The sequence below is a fragment of the Tachysurus fulvidraco genome, chromosome 10 (genome assembly GCF_022655615.1).
Source record: "Tachysurus fulvidraco isolate hzauxx_2018 chromosome 10, HZAU_PFXX_2.0, whole genome shotgun sequence".
Taxonomy (NCBI): domain Eukaryota; kingdom Metazoa; phylum Chordata; class Actinopteri; order Siluriformes; family Bagridae; genus Tachysurus; species Tachysurus fulvidraco.
The window spans coordinates 2,125,179-2,142,544 of record NC_062527.1 but is presented as its reverse complement, the minus strand read 5'-3'; the positions used below and the strand labels follow the sequence as shown (position 1 = coordinate 2,142,544).

The 17,366-nt window shown below is 40.3% G+C and overlaps 2 protein-coding genes across 12 annotated transcripts in view; one reads left to right on the top strand and one right to left on the bottom strand.

Annotated features, from left to right (window-relative positions):
* Positions 1 to 43: 43 nt before the first annotated feature.
* On the top strand, positions 44 to 8,034 carry ccdc77 (coiled-coil domain containing 77). Its single transcript, XM_027140906.2, has 12 exons — positions 44 to 158; positions 3,975 to 4,024; positions 4,400 to 4,559; positions 4,685 to 4,827; positions 5,367 to 5,463; positions 5,557 to 5,638; positions 5,735 to 5,820; positions 5,994 to 6,142; positions 6,228 to 6,474; positions 6,859 to 6,984; positions 7,075 to 7,227; positions 7,496 to 8,034. The coding sequence occupies exons 2-12, from the start codon at positions 3,990 to 3,992 to the stop codon at positions 7,640 to 7,642; spliced, it is 1,425 nt and encodes a 474-aa protein (XP_026996707.1). The 5' UTR covers positions 44 to 158; positions 3,975 to 3,989; the 3' UTR covers positions 7,643 to 8,034.
* A 775-nt stretch (positions 8,035 to 8,809) lies between these two features.
* Positions 8,810 to 17,366, bottom strand: part of si:ch211-272n13.3 (ankyrin repeat domain-containing protein 26) — a 30,171-nt gene continuing 21,614 nt past the window's right edge. For 9 of the 11 annotated variants that reach the window (XM_047819796.1, XM_047819795.1, XM_047819804.1 and 6 more), the window contains 11 exons: positions 17,022 to 17,115; positions 15,674 to 15,700; positions 14,358 to 14,435; positions 14,052 to 14,186; positions 13,742 to 13,854; positions 12,895 to 13,039; positions 12,394 to 12,684; positions 11,400 to 11,635; positions 10,984 to 11,194; positions 9,409 to 9,454; positions 8,810 to 9,331 (listed from right to left, as the gene is read on the bottom strand). In XM_047819796.1, coding sequence (XP_047675752.1) covers positions 9,162 to 9,331; positions 9,409 to 9,454; positions 10,984 to 11,194; positions 11,400 to 11,635; positions 12,394 to 12,684; positions 12,895 to 13,039; positions 13,742 to 13,854; positions 14,052 to 14,186; positions 14,358 to 14,435; positions 15,674 to 15,700; positions 17,022 to 17,115 — 1,546 coding nt within the window. In that variant the 3' untranslated portion in view covers positions 8,810 to 9,161. Of the gene's footprint in view, positions 9,332 to 9,408; positions 9,455 to 10,712; positions 10,771 to 10,983; positions 11,195 to 11,399; positions 11,636 to 12,393; positions 12,685 to 12,894; positions 13,040 to 13,741; positions 13,855 to 14,051; positions 14,187 to 14,357; positions 14,436 to 15,673; positions 15,701 to 17,021; positions 17,116 to 17,366 lie in introns of those variants that run through there. The other 2 variants (XM_047819803.1, XM_047819799.1) reach the window with 2 other exon arrangements.

Here is a 17,366-nt window from a genome sequence, read left to right as displayed (position 1 = left end):
AAAAAAAAGATAAATGAAAGATAAGAATTCCGGCTGCTAACATCCTCTAACTCTCGTGTTTGCGCAATAACGGCGCAGCTTTGATGCGCACTGGTTTACTGTGAGCAACTTCCGGATTAACGGCCACACAAACAAAAGCACGAGTTTGTGTACAAAAGGTAAAGGTTTTACGTTATTACTTTAATATATAAAATAACAATGTTTTAATATATAAAATAACAATAATGTCAGTGTTTTTAACGCAATAATCCAGATTATATTTCAGCAAATTCGTTTACAGTGATGGGAACAATAAAGTGTTAATTACTGCGTTAGACGGATTTGTCTGTTGTTGTTAAAATAAAATAGTTTTAATAGTTAAATAAAAGCATGCAGTTAAGTTATAAATGTTTATATAAATACATATAAAGTATATAAATATATAAATGAGATACTGATTGTCTGATCTGTTTAGCACCAACCGTCACTGCGCATCGTCGTTGCCGCCTGACAACCGCGCCATATTTAAATTCCTGTTTGTTTATACACAAAGTTTTAGTTTTATACTAATTATACACACACACACACACATATACACACACATATACACACACATATAAACACACACACACACACACACACAAAATACGAGTACAGTATAGAACACTATACACTGTAGAGTACAATATAGAACACTATACACTGTAGAGTACAGTATAGAACACTATACACTGTAGAGTACAGTATAGAATACTATACATTATAGAGTACAACATAGAACACTATACATTATAGAGTACAACATAGAACACTATACATTATAGAGTACAGTATAGAACACTATACATTATAGAGTACAGTATAGAACACTATACATTATAGAGTACAACATAGAACACTATACACTGTCGAGTACAGTATAGAACACTATACACTGTAGAGTACAGTATAGAACACTATACACTGTAGAGTACAGTATAGAACACTATACACTGTAGAGTACAGTATAGAACACTATACATTATAGAGTACAGTATAGAATACTATACACTGTAGAGTACAGTATAGAACACTATACATTATAGAGTACAGTATAGAACACTATACACTGTAGAGTACAGTATAGAACACTATACATTATAGAGTACAGTATAGAACACTATACACTGTAGAGTACAGTATACAACACTATACATTATAGAGTGCAGTATAGAACACTATACACTGTAGAGTACAGTATAGAACACTATACACTGTAGAGTACAGTATAGAACACTATACATTATAGAGTACAGTATAGAACACTATACATTATAGAGTACAGTATAGAACACTATACACTGTAGAGTACAGTATAGAACACTATACACTGTAGAGTACAGTATAGAACACTATACACTGTAGAGTACAGTATAGAACACTATACATTATAGAGTACAACATAGAACACTATACACTATAGAGTACAGTATAGAACACTATACATTATAGAGTACAACATAGAACACTATACACTGTAGAGTACAGTATAGAACACTATACACTGTAGAGTACAGTATAGAACACTATACACTGTAGAGTACAGTATAGAACACTATACATTATAGAGTACAGTATAGAACACTATACATTATAGAGTACAGTATAGAACACTATACACTGTAGAGTACAGTATAGAACATTATACATTATAGAGTACAGTATAGAACACTATACACTGTAGAGTACAGTATAGAACACTATACACTGTAGAGTACAGTATAGAACACTATACACTGTAGAGTACAGTATAGAACACTATACATTATAGAGTACAACATAGAACACTATACACTGTAGAGTACAGTATAGAACACTATACATTGTAGAGTACAGTATAGAACACTATACATTGTAGAGTACAGTATAGAACACTATACATTATAGAGTACAGTATAGAACACTATACACTGTAGAGTACAGTATAGAACACTATACACTGTAGAGTACAGTATAGAACACTATACATTATAGAGTACAGTATAGAACACTATACATTAGAGTACAGTATAGAACACTATACACTGTAGAGTACAGTATAGAACACTATACACTGTAGAGTACAGTATAGAACACTATACATTATAGAGTACAGTATAGAACACTATACATTATAGAGTACAGTATAGAACACTATACATTATAGAGTACAGTATAGAACACTATACACTGTAGAGTACAGTATAGAACACTATACACTGTAGAGTACAGTATAGAACACTATACACTGTAGAGTACAGTATAGAACACTATACATTATAGAGTACAGTATAGAACACTATACACTGTAGAGTACAGTATAGAACACTATACACTGTAGAGTACAGTATAGAACACTATACATTATAGAGTACAACATAGAACACTATACACTATAGAGTACAGTATAGAACACTATACATTATAGAGTACAGTATAGAACACTATACACTATAGAGTACAGTATAGAACACTATACATTATAGAGTACAGTATAGAACACTATACATTATAGAGTACAGTATAGAACACTATACATTATAGAGTACAGTATAGAACACTATACACTGTAGAGTACAGTATAGAACACTATACATTAGAGTACAGTATAGAACACTATACACTGTAGAGTACAGTATAGAACACTATACATTATAGAGTACAGTATAGAACACTATACACTGTAGAGTACAGTATAGAACACTATACACTGTAGAGTACAGTATAGAACACTATACATTATAGAGTACAGTATAGAACACTATATATTATAGAGTACAGTATAGAACACTATACACTGTAGAGTACAGTATAGAACACTATACACTGTAGAGTACAGTATAGAACACTATACACTGTAGAGTACAGTATAGAACACTATACATTATAGAGTACAGTATAGAACACTATATATTATAGAGTACAGTATAGAACACTATACACTGTAGAGTACAGTATAGAACACTATACATTATAGAGTACAGTATAGAACACTATACACTGTAGAGTACAGTATAGAACACTATACACTGTAGAGTACAGTATAGAACACTATACACTGTAGAGTACAGTATAGAACACTATACATTATAGAGTACAGTATAGAACACTATACATTATAGAGTACAGTATAGAACACTATACACTGTAGAGTACAGTATAGAACACTATACACTGTAGAGTACAGTATAGAACACTATACATTATAGAGTACAGTATAGAACACTATACATTATAGAGTACAGTATAGAACACTATACATTATAGAGTACAGTATAGAACACTATACACTGTAGAGTACAGTATAGAACACTATACACTGTAGAGTACAGTATAGAACACTATACATTATAGAGTACAGTATAGAACACTATACACTGTAGAGTACAGTATAGAACACTATACATTATAGAGTACAGTATAGAACACTATACACTGTAGAGTACAGTATAGAACACTATACACTGTAGAGTACAGTATAGAACACTATACACTGTAGAGTACAGTATAGAACACTATACATTATAGAGTACAGTATAGAACACTATACACTGTAGAGTACAGTATAGAACACTATACATTATAGAGTACAGTATAGAACACTATACACTGTAGAGTACAGTATAGAACACTATACACTGTAGAGTACAGTATAGAACACTATACATTATAGAGTACAGTATAGAACACTATACACTGTAGAGTACAGTATAGAACACTATACATTATAGAGTACAGTATAGAACACTATACACTGTAGAGTACAGTATAGAACACTATACATTATAGAGTACAGTATAGAACACTATACACTGTAGAGTACAGTATAGAACACTATACATTATAGAGTACAGTATAGAACACTATACACTGTAGAGTACAGTATAGAACACTATACACTGTAGAGTACAACATAGAACACTACATTAAACTGCTTTAGCGGCTTTACTTGATTTTGCTGTTTCCTGTTTTTCCAGGCAATAAGAAGTGTGATGGATTCACCAACACTGCAGCGTGACAGAGAAGGGTAAGTGTTCAGGAGTCCATAGAGTACAACATACACTGTATGACCAAAGATGGGTGGATTCACACTGAACACCCTCTTAATTATTATAATAAACTTTATAGACTTTCTTCTAGATATAGTATTGTGGCTGTGGGGTTTTGTGCTCATTCAGATGAGGAGGTCTGGGATTCACTCAGTGTTAGAGTTCATCCCAAAGGTGTTCAGTGGTGTTGAGTCAGAGGCAGGCTTTTGTGCAGAACACCGGGGTTCTTTCACTCCAATCTTGACAAACCATGTCTTCATGGAGCTTCATGTGCACAAGGTCATTGTAATGCTGGAACAAGTTTTGGTTGTTAACGCCTCCCTATTCGCTCTTTAATCTTCTGTTTGGATCAGGTGTGAAACCCCACTGCCCCCGATCTCCGAGCGCTTGGCTTATCTCAGACCATCTCGTGAGCTGCTGGAGTTCTACAGACAGAAAGTGGCTCAGTTTGATGCAGAACACGATGATCTGCTGCAGCTGCTTGAGAAATATAAAAGCACTACAGAGGACCAGGTAGGGCTTTACTCTGAGAACAGTGACCGTATGTGTGTACGTTAGTGTGTGTGTATCTTTGTGTTTGTATTCATGTATAAATATGAAGTGTCATTATGTGGTTGTGGACTTGTGTGTCCCTGTAGCACAAGCTGCAATGGGAGGTGCGTCAGAGGGAAGAGGAGATCGCAGAACTGCAGAAGGCTCTGAGCGATATGCAGGTTTACCTTTTCCAGGAGCGAGAACAGGCTCTCCGGCTTTATGCCGAGAACGACCGTCTTAAGATCAAGTGAGAATTTTATTTCTCCAGATTACAGGATTGCTGCAGGTCTGGAAAGTCATAGTACTTTTTTAACAATAAATAAATCCTGAAAAAATATCTGTTTTGGAGCCAATCATAAAATAAGTAAATAAATATGTTTTTTGTTATTCCCAATATCTTAATATGTGGCAAAGGTTTATGTAAATATTTGACTTTATATGACACATAGCACACATTCTTATCCAGAGCAACATACATTAGTAATATTTTATAATGTTAACCTACTGGGGGAAGTCCTGGCCTAATGGTTAGAGTTTGACTCCTAACCCTAAGGTTGTGGGTTCGAGTCTCGAGCCAGCAATACCACGACTGAGGTTCCCTTTAGCAAGGCACCGAACCCCCCAACTGCTCTCCGGGCGCCGCAGCATAAATGGCTGCCCACTGCTCCGGGTGTGTGTGTGTTCACTGCAGTGTGTGTGCACTTTGGATGGGTTAAATGCAGAGAACGAATTCTGAGTACGGGTCACGTCACGTTCACTTTCGTCACGTTCACTTTCGCTATATAGAGAACTTGAAGACCGGAAGAAGATTCAGCATCTTTTAGTGTTGGTGGGTCCAGATGCAGGCGAGATCACCTATTTTCACAGAGAGCCTCCACACAAGGTTAGAAGGTTCATTTCTTTTGAATCAATGATCATGGCAATGCTCGTGGACGCAGACCAGTAAACATCGGCTTCCTGTGCAACTTTTAATTAGGTCACTATTCCACAAAAGAAACTCCAACCCAGAACCCAGGATTATGGAAATGTGTCAAAACCAAGGCCTGGATCATCTAAAGGTTTTTTGTTGTTGTTGTTGTTGTTGTTGTTTTATTAATTATACATCTATGAGCTAAATCTGGTCCCTGTTCACCATCTGGATCTGTCTCCTGTAGATGGGGGTAAGAAACTGTCCAAAAGTGGAGGAGATTTCACAAACTCTGAGCAATACAAGAAAGATAACCAGACGCTCTTACTGCAGGTGTGTGTCAGAACCTTCTAAAACCTAGTTTAAGAAAGTCTGATTTGGGTCCAGTGTCTTCCTCAGAACCTGCTGTCAGGTTCATGTCTGTAAAAACCAGCGAAGAAGTGAGTAACACAGTGTTGGCTTCTTCATAGATGACAGGAAGTATGTGTTACGATTGGTGTTATTAGGTGGAGGCACTGCAGGCTCAGCTGGAAGAGCAGACACGTCTGGCTAAAGAGCAGGTGGAGTCCCTTCTGGAGGACCGACGGATTCATGCGGAGGAGGGACAGGTCCAGCGTCAGAGAGACCAGGAAAGAACCACCGCTTTAACCGAGAAGTAGCTCAATTTTTCTGACAAATCCTTCCTTTTTTTTTGGAAATTGTCTGTCTCTTTAGACCACTTGTACTCATTATTTCTTCAGACTCCAGCGCACACAGAACTTGCTCTATGAGAGCACCAGAGACTTCCTGCAGCTGAAGTTTGAAAGTCGAGCCCATGAGAAGAGCTGGACGGTGGAGAAGGACAAGCTCCTGAGAGAGTTGGACTTGTGCCAGGAGAGGACGAGGGACACGCGCAGCTTCCGAGAGCAGCCAGGAGCCTTCGCCGCGCCGCTACTTCTCACCCAACCGACTCCAGAGAGCAGCCAGATGCATCGGGACGAGATCAAGGTAGGAGCAGAGAATGTCTTTATCGTTCCTGTCAGCTTCCACTTGCAGTTTACCCTCGGAGGAAATCCCATTGCAGTTAGTAAAGATCCCTTGTTTCAGTGGCATGATGGTTTAGTACTTCTGGGGTTTGGGGTTCGAGTCACACCTATGCTCAGTGTGCGAGAGCGCATGTTCTTCTTTGCCAAGCAAAGGGGTGGGGGTGGGGGAATCTGGTTCATCTTGATTTGGCTCCTTGTGTAAAATGGATCATGAGCAATATCCTTCAGACTTTTCCTGGTTCAGTCGTCCACCCTAAACGGATCTTCTCTAAAAGCAGCAAAATAAATAAACCTCATTATCGTTGTAATGTCCTCATGCGTGAGATGCTCTGATGGCCTTCCACAGGTGCTACAAGAGGAGCTGAAGCAAGCCCATAAGCTTGCAGACATGTACAGGGAGCAGTGTGTGGGTCTGGAGACCGAACTGGCACAAATACGCGAAGAGGGAGATGTAGGTCGGGAGATCTTCAAGGCAAGTAGACGAATGTAAAGGAATTTGGTTCTTAAATGAAATTCTACGTGTCACACACACGATGTGATATGTGTACATGCGGATACGCAGGATCGCTCCGACAAAATGGCCAAGCGTCTCCAGTTAATGACTCAACGTTATGAAGCTCTGGAAAAGAGGAGATCCATGGAGGTGGAAGGCTTCAAGACCGACATTAAACATCTGCGACAGAAACTTAAAGATGTAGAGAAACAGCTCTTTAAGGTGATTATGCAACATAAACATCACTGAGTCTGAGATTATGTACATCACTCACCGTAGTCTCAAAGAATCACACCCAAATCTCTGTGAACGAGCCGCCGTTAGAGAAAATACATTTCATAAAGAGCAGACGATTATAAACCTTCGAATTACAGTCTGCGTTATTGTCAGGCAGTTTATTGGAGGGAATTAATCAACACTACCTCGAATATCTGACCTGACAACCTCAAGTAAATGTAAACCGTGACATGATCCATTCCCTTTTCTTCAGGTGACTCTTAACGTGGGGCCAGATCAGGACTTGGCCATCCTGCATGAAGTCCGTCAGACGAACGCCCGCACCAAGACACTCCAGGGGGAATTAAAAAGCCTAAAAGCAAAGATATACGGACTAGAGAACGAACTGAGATACTGTTGAATTATAAAATGTGGGAAATCTTTCCCTTTTTATTGCCTTTCCAGGTCATTCGATGTCAAATTTCACAGTAGAAGTGCCACTAGGAGTAAGTCAATCTGGCGTATCGAGAACGTAACGACGGACGTCGGCCTGTAGACAGACATCAGACATCCAGAATGTATTTTGTGTTTATGAGCAAATCGTACCAGCATTGGCAAAAAAATGTATTGTGGATTTTTTCAGATATTTGATTTTATATTATAGTTTTTGGCCAATTATTTTTTGTCAAATGATTTCATAAAAATAGAATATTTTGCAGGTATTTTAGCCTCTATGTATGTATATGTGTGTATATATATATATATATAGGCTGAAGAGCAATTTTATGTAATAAAGTATTATTTTCATTTGCAGATCTTACACAGAGACGATTAATGTATTCACTAAAAAAAACACAAGCGGGACTTTTTTTTTTGACCATTTAATTTTCAGTTTTTAAAAACACGGTAATACTGAAATGCTTGAAACGGACACAAAAATCACGCCACGTCGAACCTCCGTACCGTACGATACGACCCGATGCGGCGCTACAATAAAGACGAGTCACCGGGTCATATTCTCACTCGTTTTGTTTCAAAATATAAAGAACCTTTAACAGGATAACCCGATCGAACGGTTTGTCCGCAGAAATAAAACCAAAAAATTGACCCGACGTATTGCACTAGAGCACAAACCATACCGTGGATAATTGGCGATAATATCTGATGCTTTTAAAACGGTACGTACGAATAGAAATTGTAACGGCATAAAAATGTAGCAGCACTCTAATGTACCCATTTATTACAAAATCTCTTATAGCTTTCACTTCCGCTTTAAAAAGGTTCAATTCTTGCTCCTGAGTATCTGAGGTACAAGGTGCGTTGTCGATAAACAATAGTAACGCAAATAAAATGTTGGAGTGTTAGTGTTTTAGGCTTTGGCCTTTTTTGTGCTATTGTAATAGCGTTATGTATATTTTTTCCTGAAGGCTTGTGGCAGCCACAGCTGTCCTTTTCCCCGTATCCCTCTTTTCCCTGTCTGGCTTAGATTTGTACTTCTCTAGTCTCGGACACATCGCGTCTACCTGTGTGAAGTCAATACTCTGGGTCTCAAAGCTAATCCATTATGTTTGCACAGAATCAACAGTTCTTGTAGTGTGTGTGTGTGTGTGTGTGTGTGTGTGTGTGTGTGTGTGTGTGTGTGTGTGTGTGTGTGTGTGTGACGCCAGTGCTGTTTCCGATACGTCAATGAAGATTCACAGACAGACACATCAAGCCCAGAACTACCAGGAAAAACTGTACCTGAAGGCTGTAAAGGGAATTTTACAGCACTAGAATATTATTATATCTGTAAAAAACGAACAGTTATAACGGTGGCTTTATCTCCACAATCAATTCTGATTTACTTAAAATTAAAAAATTAAAAAATAATATAGTAAACAAATTTTTCAGTCATATTCATTGTGCTAAGGTCCCACTGGCTTATTCTAGTGTGAAAGGTTTCAGATCATGTAGTTCTTTTTGAGAACCTCCAGGTACTGTTGTGTGGCTCTGCTCAGTGCGTCACTGCTCTGATGCTCCACGTTCAGATTTGAGTTCAGGTTCTTCTGGGATCCGCAAGCAGAACCCACGGGAGACATCCGGGTAGACGCAGCCTCTAGCTCGCTTGTGCCTGAAAAAAAAAAAAAAGCTCTACAGTCATTTTGTTTACAACAAAGATTTTACACCTTTACTATGACCTTTACTCACCATAGTCCAGCTCCTTTGTGATGTTTTTCTCCAGTTCAGACTGCATCTACATAGGACACGTGGGTAAAAGATAAAACATGATTATTATTGTATCTGCTGCTTTTATTTTGCAGACCTCACAATACAGGGTTCAAGCACAGGCTAAAGGTTCGCTTGCTGTAATAAGCTTTGATCATGTAAGAACAAACTGTTGACGACACTACTACTACGTTATAAACCAATGAAGAGGTCAAAGTATATTCTGTGTTCGGCATTAATTCAGGATTGAGTATAAACCCTGAAATAAGGATTCGAGCACACTACTATGAAATGAATGCGGGGAATGGAAATGATGCAGTACAATTGTTCAGATCCATGCTCAATATAAAAGTGGAAAAGACTTAAAACAATGTTGTCTAGCTGAACAGTTAAAGGTGGGGTCTCCGTCGTTTGAGAAATGCTTCGGAAAACTGAGTCGGGACGACAAACTAAACAGTAACAAAACAGACGTGTAGCCAATGAGCAGAAAGGGGCGGGGCTTGTCGATATGGGCGGAGAGAGTGTTCGGTGCGCGTGTGTGACGTTAGCAGAAAGCGGTTTTAACATCGACATGGAGGATAAAAACAAAGAAAGAAAGAGAAGAAAGACTTACGATAAGGACAAGAAGTAGGACGTGTTAATATAGGATCAGCTTTCCAGCGCTGGAGAGAACTGAAGGAGCAGGAAGTTGGCCACATATTCACAGGTTGGAGTTTCCCGAGTCAATAACTCCTGAGCTAAACGCTGTTACTACACAAATAACACCTCTTTTCTATCGTAGTAATGTAGAGAGGCAGCTACAACCGCGTTTTGTGTAGTAACAGCGTTTAGCTCAGGAGTTATCGACTCGGGAAACTCCGACCTGTGAATATGTGGCCGACTTTACTTAAGACGCCGAGGCGCTTTTTTCCTTCTCGATAGGTGAGTAACGTTGGTTTTGCTTTGTTACACAGAACTAATATATGCCTTTGTCCTTTACATCATTATGCTTGTGTGGCATTTTTGCTTGTTTGTTTATCTACAATCGTATTGTTCTTCCCTTCAGCTATGATAAAGACACTTTTCTTTCCGTTAGTCGCCTGGGTTACGTATGTACGTGTGGGCGGAGCTATCGATACAGGGGTGGGACCCATTTGGGTTAGGGGCGTGTTTGTTTTGGTGATTTTATATGTCAACATTGGCTTTCAAACAACGGAGACCCCACCTTTAAAGATCGGATTAGCGAATCGCTCGTTTGAAAGCAATACCGTACTTGTAGCAGCGGTGAGTTACAGCCGACTACACACCTGCTTATGAATCAGGCTGAAGAGAGGAGAGGTGAGAGACAGACTTTTGAGCTAGAAGCTGAAGAAGTAAGAAACAGAAGAGGGTTATGTGTGTACAATCTACAGAAAACCAGAGAAAATGAAGGAGTGACACAGGGAGGAAAAGGGGGAGTGTTTAGTTGTCCGTGTAGGAAGGAGCGGAAAGCTTTCCTAGGTACCTAAGGAAAGACTTGCTAAGTCCTTACGTTAACCCACAACTGCTGAACTCTGACTCAAGTCTGCTCCAGCTTACCTTTGCCAGGTAGGTCTCCACACGGTTGGTGTGTGGGTCCCCCAGAGGGCTGAGCAGAGACGCTCCCAAACCCAGACGGCCCAGAGAGGAATGTGCGTCCAGCGCCGGTCCTCCTAGACTTCCGTTAACTACACTGCTACTGAGGAGAGTCTTGCTGTTCTGCCTCTCGCTCAGTAGCTTTGCGTTGGCCTCTGCTAGCCGCTCGTTAGACCTGAAAAGAAAAACAATGACAGGGAAGAAGTGTCACAATGCAGATAAGTGATACCAGAGTATATAATCACAATGGAGCAATACATTTAACTGCACTTGAACTGCCCAGCATTGTAAGATGTAAGACTGCCAAGAACAATAACTGATCAAAAACACACAATACATAAATGTAAAAGCTATTTAGTGCTGGTGTTTGTGTGTCTCACCTCTCTAGCTTAGTAGCCAGGCTTTTCCGGAGTCTCAGCTCATCAGTGTACAGTTGTTTGTACCGCTCGAGCTCCGTGCGGCTGGAATCTCTCTGCAGAAGGCAATCCTGCTGCGTGGTGTGTGTGCGACTCAGTTCAGCCTCCAGCTCCCTAATGCGCTGCTCCAGATCAGATCTCTGACTCGCCTCATTGGCAGCCTTCATCTGCTCTAGAGCTTCCTGAGACGCTGCTTGTGTCTGCAAACAAATACAACGTCACTGTAGGGGAAGTCGTGGCCTAATGGTTAGAGAGTTTGACTCCTAACCCGAAGGTTGTGGGTTCGAGTCCCGGGCTGGCAATACCACGACTGAGGTGCCCTTGAGCAAGGCACCGAACCCCCCCCAATGCTCCCCGGGCACCGCAGCATTAATGGCTGCCCACTGCCCCGGTGTGTGTGTTCACTGTTGTGTGTGTGCACTTTGGATTGGTTAAATGCGGAGAACGAATTTGTTTGAATTAAATTCTGGAAGCAAAAATTCTAAACAGCTACTGTATCTTACATGCTGTCAAGAAATAGGTCGTCCCGCTATAAAGGGTCAGGAAGGAGAACTATTTGTCTAAGGTATTTCTTTTTGCCCAGACCTGCTGTCCTGTAAGAGGAATATGTTTACACACGTTAGCTCTTCATAAATGGAATTTTAGACAAATGAGTTAAAAAGCAATAAGCTAGTAAACCTAATATGCCCTAAATGACAGAATATGTCTCTTGACTTGACAAAAGTCAGTTATTAATTATAATATTCTAAATTGTTCATTGCTATGCCACTAAACTGAACAGCAATGCAGAACACATCTTTAGGTGTAAATAATGACTGATTATGTGTAAATACATCAGCCTTTGGGATTGCGACAATTCACATAATCATCATGCAAGAAATGTTATGGTGTAACATCTGAAAAAACACCTTTCTAAACACCTTGTTATAATAATCTCACCCATTTCCTTTGCCCATACCTGCAAGAAGAGGTTGATCTCATCTAGTTTATGGCGGATCTCCTGTCTGGCTCTCTCCTCCGTCTCCCTACGGAATTGTTCAGCCTGGCTTTGGTCCATGACCCCAGCCTCCACCCTCCTGCGTAGTCCCGTCACCTCCTCCTCCAGTTGTTGCTTACTGCGCTCCAGACGCTCGTGACTGCGACCCAGGGCCTTCAGAGAGCTGAGCTGCTCCTTCAGCTCCCGGTTCATGTTTTCCAGCTTAGAGCAGCGTGATGCCTCCCGTTCCAACTGCACCTGTAGCTCATCCACCTGAATAGATCCGAGGAAGGAAGATGTTGTGATTTAAAAAAAAGAAAAGAAAAGAAAAAGACACCTGGTATGAGTGTAGAATGAGAAAGATCAGTAAATAATCCGGAAAAAGGAGAAACTTCTGTTATTGGTCACATATATGGCCACATGCAATATTTTTAGGATATAAATAATATTTGAACATAAACAGTTTTGTACATAGAGACCTACTTTTATCTTCATCCTGCTGATGGCAAACTCTGTTTCATTCTGTCTGTTGGACATCTCTCCTCTCAGACTGCCCAGAGGAGAACCCAGCTCTCCTCCATCCTGCTCCCGCAGCTTCTTCTTAGCAGTTTTCACCAGAGTACGCAATCTGAAAACGCACATTTACAATCTGGTAGTTGAACTGACTGCAGTAACTTGCCCCTGTGTGTGCGGTAGTGTGTGACCATGGCTGCATGGTGCACTATGGCACCGTAACCCAGACCACGATAAAAGGGTTACTAAAGATTAATGAAATAGATTAGAATCTCGGTTACTGAGTAAATATAAATAACAAAACTTTTCATTCATTCGTTCATTTTCTACCACTTATCCGAACTTCCTCGGGTCACGGGGAGCCTGTGGATATCTCAGGCGTCATCGGGCATCGAGGCAAGATACACCCTGGACGGAGTGCCAACCCATCACAGGGCGCACACACACTCTCATTCACTCACACACTACGGACAATTTTCCAGAGATGCCAATCAACCTACCATGCATGTCTTTGGACCGGGGGAGGAAACCGGAGTACCCGGAGGAAACCCCCGAGGTACGGGGAGAACATGCAAACTCCACACACACAAGGCGGAGAGGGGAATCGAACCCCCGACCCTGAAGGTGTGAGGCGAACGTGCTAACCACTAAGGCACCGTGCCCCCATTACAAAACTTCAATTATTTAAAAAAAAGGAAAAGAAAAAGAAAACTCCAGAAATCTAGACATTAAGTTCAGGTTTCTGAAGAGCTTTGACTTGAAATTCATCTGTAACCTCAATGGATATTACACCAAACTAAATGGCTGCAGGCTTCACCTGTACATTTCTTTCTGAAGTTCCGTGTTTCTCTTCATCTCTTGGTCCAGTCGTTCATCCACCGCCTTTTTCTGCTCTGCCATCTTTTTGGCTTTCTTCTTTTCCAGTTCCATCTGGAATACACGCAGAGAGCAGTGATGCAAAACCAGCAAAGATTATGGAAATTTCCTATGAAATTATTTTTACTCACACAGCGATCGTGTTCGCATAGCCTTAATCCGTTCTATGTTCTTTTTCCCCTTACAGGTAATTTCATCTAATGTATGATATACGACTACAGAACAAAAGTGTGACTGGTTGTTACGGTGACCTGATTGCTGAGGTCTCCTTTCTCTTTCTCCAGTTCAGCCAGTCGGAGACCGAACCGTGAGCGATTCTTCAGTTCCTCTTCCCACAGGGCCTGAGAGTCATGGGCATTGTGGGAAAGCATACTCTGCTTCTGCACCTGAAAGGAGAACCAATATCTCTTGTCTGTAAGATCCGCAGTACTTTTTACTTACAGACCAACATCTTGCACACGACTTGCAAAGTCCTCAGATTTTTATATATACAGTAACTGTAACCCATCTTGCGCTTGGCCGCTACTAATCACGGTGAATAGAAGAAAAAGTGGCACCTCTCGACTGAGCTGATCCTCTAGGGTCATCTTACTGCTTTGCAGATTTGTGACTAGATTCTCCAGTTGATTCCGTACCTGTGAAAATGTAAAAGAAGTGACGCGATGTGAATCCCTTCCACAGCTAGATGGAGAGTTCTGTGGAATCTTTGACCTTACAGCAACACACTGCATGCAGAACTATTTTTATGACAAACCTACGCTAAAAATAAGTTTGGATCCCCAAGAACCATAGATGCAGCAGAGGTTACATGTCAAAGCAGGCTCATCCGAATGGAACCGAGAGAGAGAAAAAAACACCACCAAGAGCAGAAAATGTCCATAAACAACCCGACTAATTATTCAAATAAGGCCCATGACTGGAATCATCTTGACATGCACTAGAGACTCAGCAGCACTGATGGTATAACTCTACAGATACATTTCATTATACACGATATAGACCACTCCAAAAAATTAAGGGAAAACCTCTGGGGTAACACCATAGAGCCATGTGCTGGCCATTTAATAGTATCAATGCCTTAGTCATCCACAGACTGCCTACATCATGCACAAGGAGAAACCCAGGGTCCACTGCACCAGTATAAGTTCTGATAAAGGCTCGGAGGATTTCATCCTGGTACCTGACGGTATTAAAGGTACCACTGGTTAGAACATTGGGTACTTCAAGGCTATGTGCGGCCATCCACTAGGTCCCACTAAAGGATATTGGGCCCTGGCAGTCTGGTCAGAATCCTGCACACCAGTAGCATGGTAGAGGTCATTATGTAAGGCTCTGGCAGTGCTCCTCCTGGTCCTCCTTGCACAAAGGAGTAGATAATAGTCTTGATGCATGGTTGCTGACCCTCTACTGCCCTGTCCAGCTCTCCTTGTGTAACGGTCCATCTCCCGATATCTCCTCCATGCTCTTGAAACTATCCGTGCAACCTGATTGGGCTGAATCAAGGTTCCCTTAATTTTTGGAGCGGTGTATTTGTATCTTATGAAAATGGGTACTTGAACATTCTTCACCCTAGAAATCGGTCATCCAGATATTTGTTATTTAACATTTTTGAAATTATACGTCGAATTTTTTGCTAAAATTGCTTGTAATATATAGATAAACGAGAAAAATAATAGCATCTCGTTCACCAGACTGTAATGTAAAATACTCTCTGGCATTCTGCATATCCACTCGACATCGTTTTATTGGACGGAGGTGGAAACCAACAGCTTAAAGGTTTGTTCGTTGCCTTGGGATGTATATGGACAACTAGTAAATTGATTGTTCAAGAATTTAGAGAAAGGGGCAGTTAGCATCAGAGTGAAATACCAACCCCTCCTCCTGGTGAAGAATCTGTCAGCTGTGAAAAGAACACTCATACAATCAGTTCAGAGCATCCATGAAACACTTCTTGGAGATAAAACATGATTTCAACATGATTGAAATACACAATCAGGGTTTAATGTTCTACAGAGGATCACTGTAGCAGTGCTGAGGAGTGTGAAAGGTTGTGTGTAAGTACGGTCGCAAAATTCCGGGAATTTTCAATGCTGGAAACTTTCCATGGAAATAAATGGGAATTTATGGGAATAAACTGAGAGCAGATTGGTTGCCTATAACAAGGAACTTAAATGTAGTTAAAAAAAACCTTGCAGCATAATTGTGTTTAAAACAACAAGATTTAATGCAGTTTAAGTTAAATTTATACCCTGCATTAATCGGTCACTTGCACACAGCACACTGCTTACTGGAAGGCCATTGAGGCCAAACCCCCTGCATGTACTTACATTCTTCCATAACATCCACAGTAACACTTTATTTTAGGGTCATTTAACTAGTTGCTTATTAGCATGAATATTAATAGAATATTAGAATAGGACATGGAGGATGTTGATGAGGTCCAGGAAGAAGCCATTGAGACCTGAAAGGATTGAGAGGAAAAATGCCAAAACCAGAGGCCCCATAAGCTTGAGAAAAAATGCTTCATTTTAAATTTTGGTTGGGACTTTTTTTAAGAAGGGCAAAGTGTGGGGGATGCTTTCATTTTACAGCAATCATAGGGAAATATGTTTATTACAATTACATATTTTATGATGTTTATGATGTTTATTACAAGCATAATAATGTTTATTATGCTTTTGTCACTCGATGAAAGAATCGATTAAAGTTCTACTTACAATTAAATCGGTCATGACGTCATGTTTAAGATGTGTATTACCTTGCATGCGTGTCTGCTTATGACCAAACTAAATGTTTATTTATGTTTGTATACGATATAGTTTAGATACATTTCCCTATATTTCCAAATAACTCCCATAAATTCTCGTAAATTTCCATAAACTCACGTAAAGTTTCCAATTTGGAATATTTCCAAAATTCCCCAGATTAAGTTCCCGTGGAAAGTTTCCGGAAATTTACCGGAAACTTTTTGCCCCTTTGCAACCCTATGTGTAAGGTCCACAGAAATAGGGGTGAAGACCCCATGTTGTACAATTTATAGACTGGTTATGTCGGTATTTGTATCCTGCATCGAGTGCATTTTTCCCTTTTTGGTCATATACTTGTAATTATTCAATATTTATTTATTTCCTCTCATAAATGTAACACAATGGAAGAAATGAAAAAAAGTAATTTAATAGTAATTATATAATAATCTAAATCTGTATATATTATGTACTTACGGCAGTAGCTTCCTGAACTTCTTTCTGGAGTGTTTCGATGCGGTTACTCTGTTGTTTTACTGTTGCCTCCAGTCTGGCATTCTCAATCTCCAACCTACAGAGATGTCAAAAATGACCTCAGGCATCAAGACAGGATACACCCTGGAGGGAGTGCCGACCCATTGCAGGGCACACACACACACACACACACACACACACACTCTCATTCACTCACACACTCACACACTACGGACAATTTTCCAGAGATGCCAATCAACCTACCATGCATGTCTTTGGACCCGGCGTACCCGGAGGAAACCCCCGAGGCACGGGGAGAACATGCAAACTCCACACACACAAGGCGGA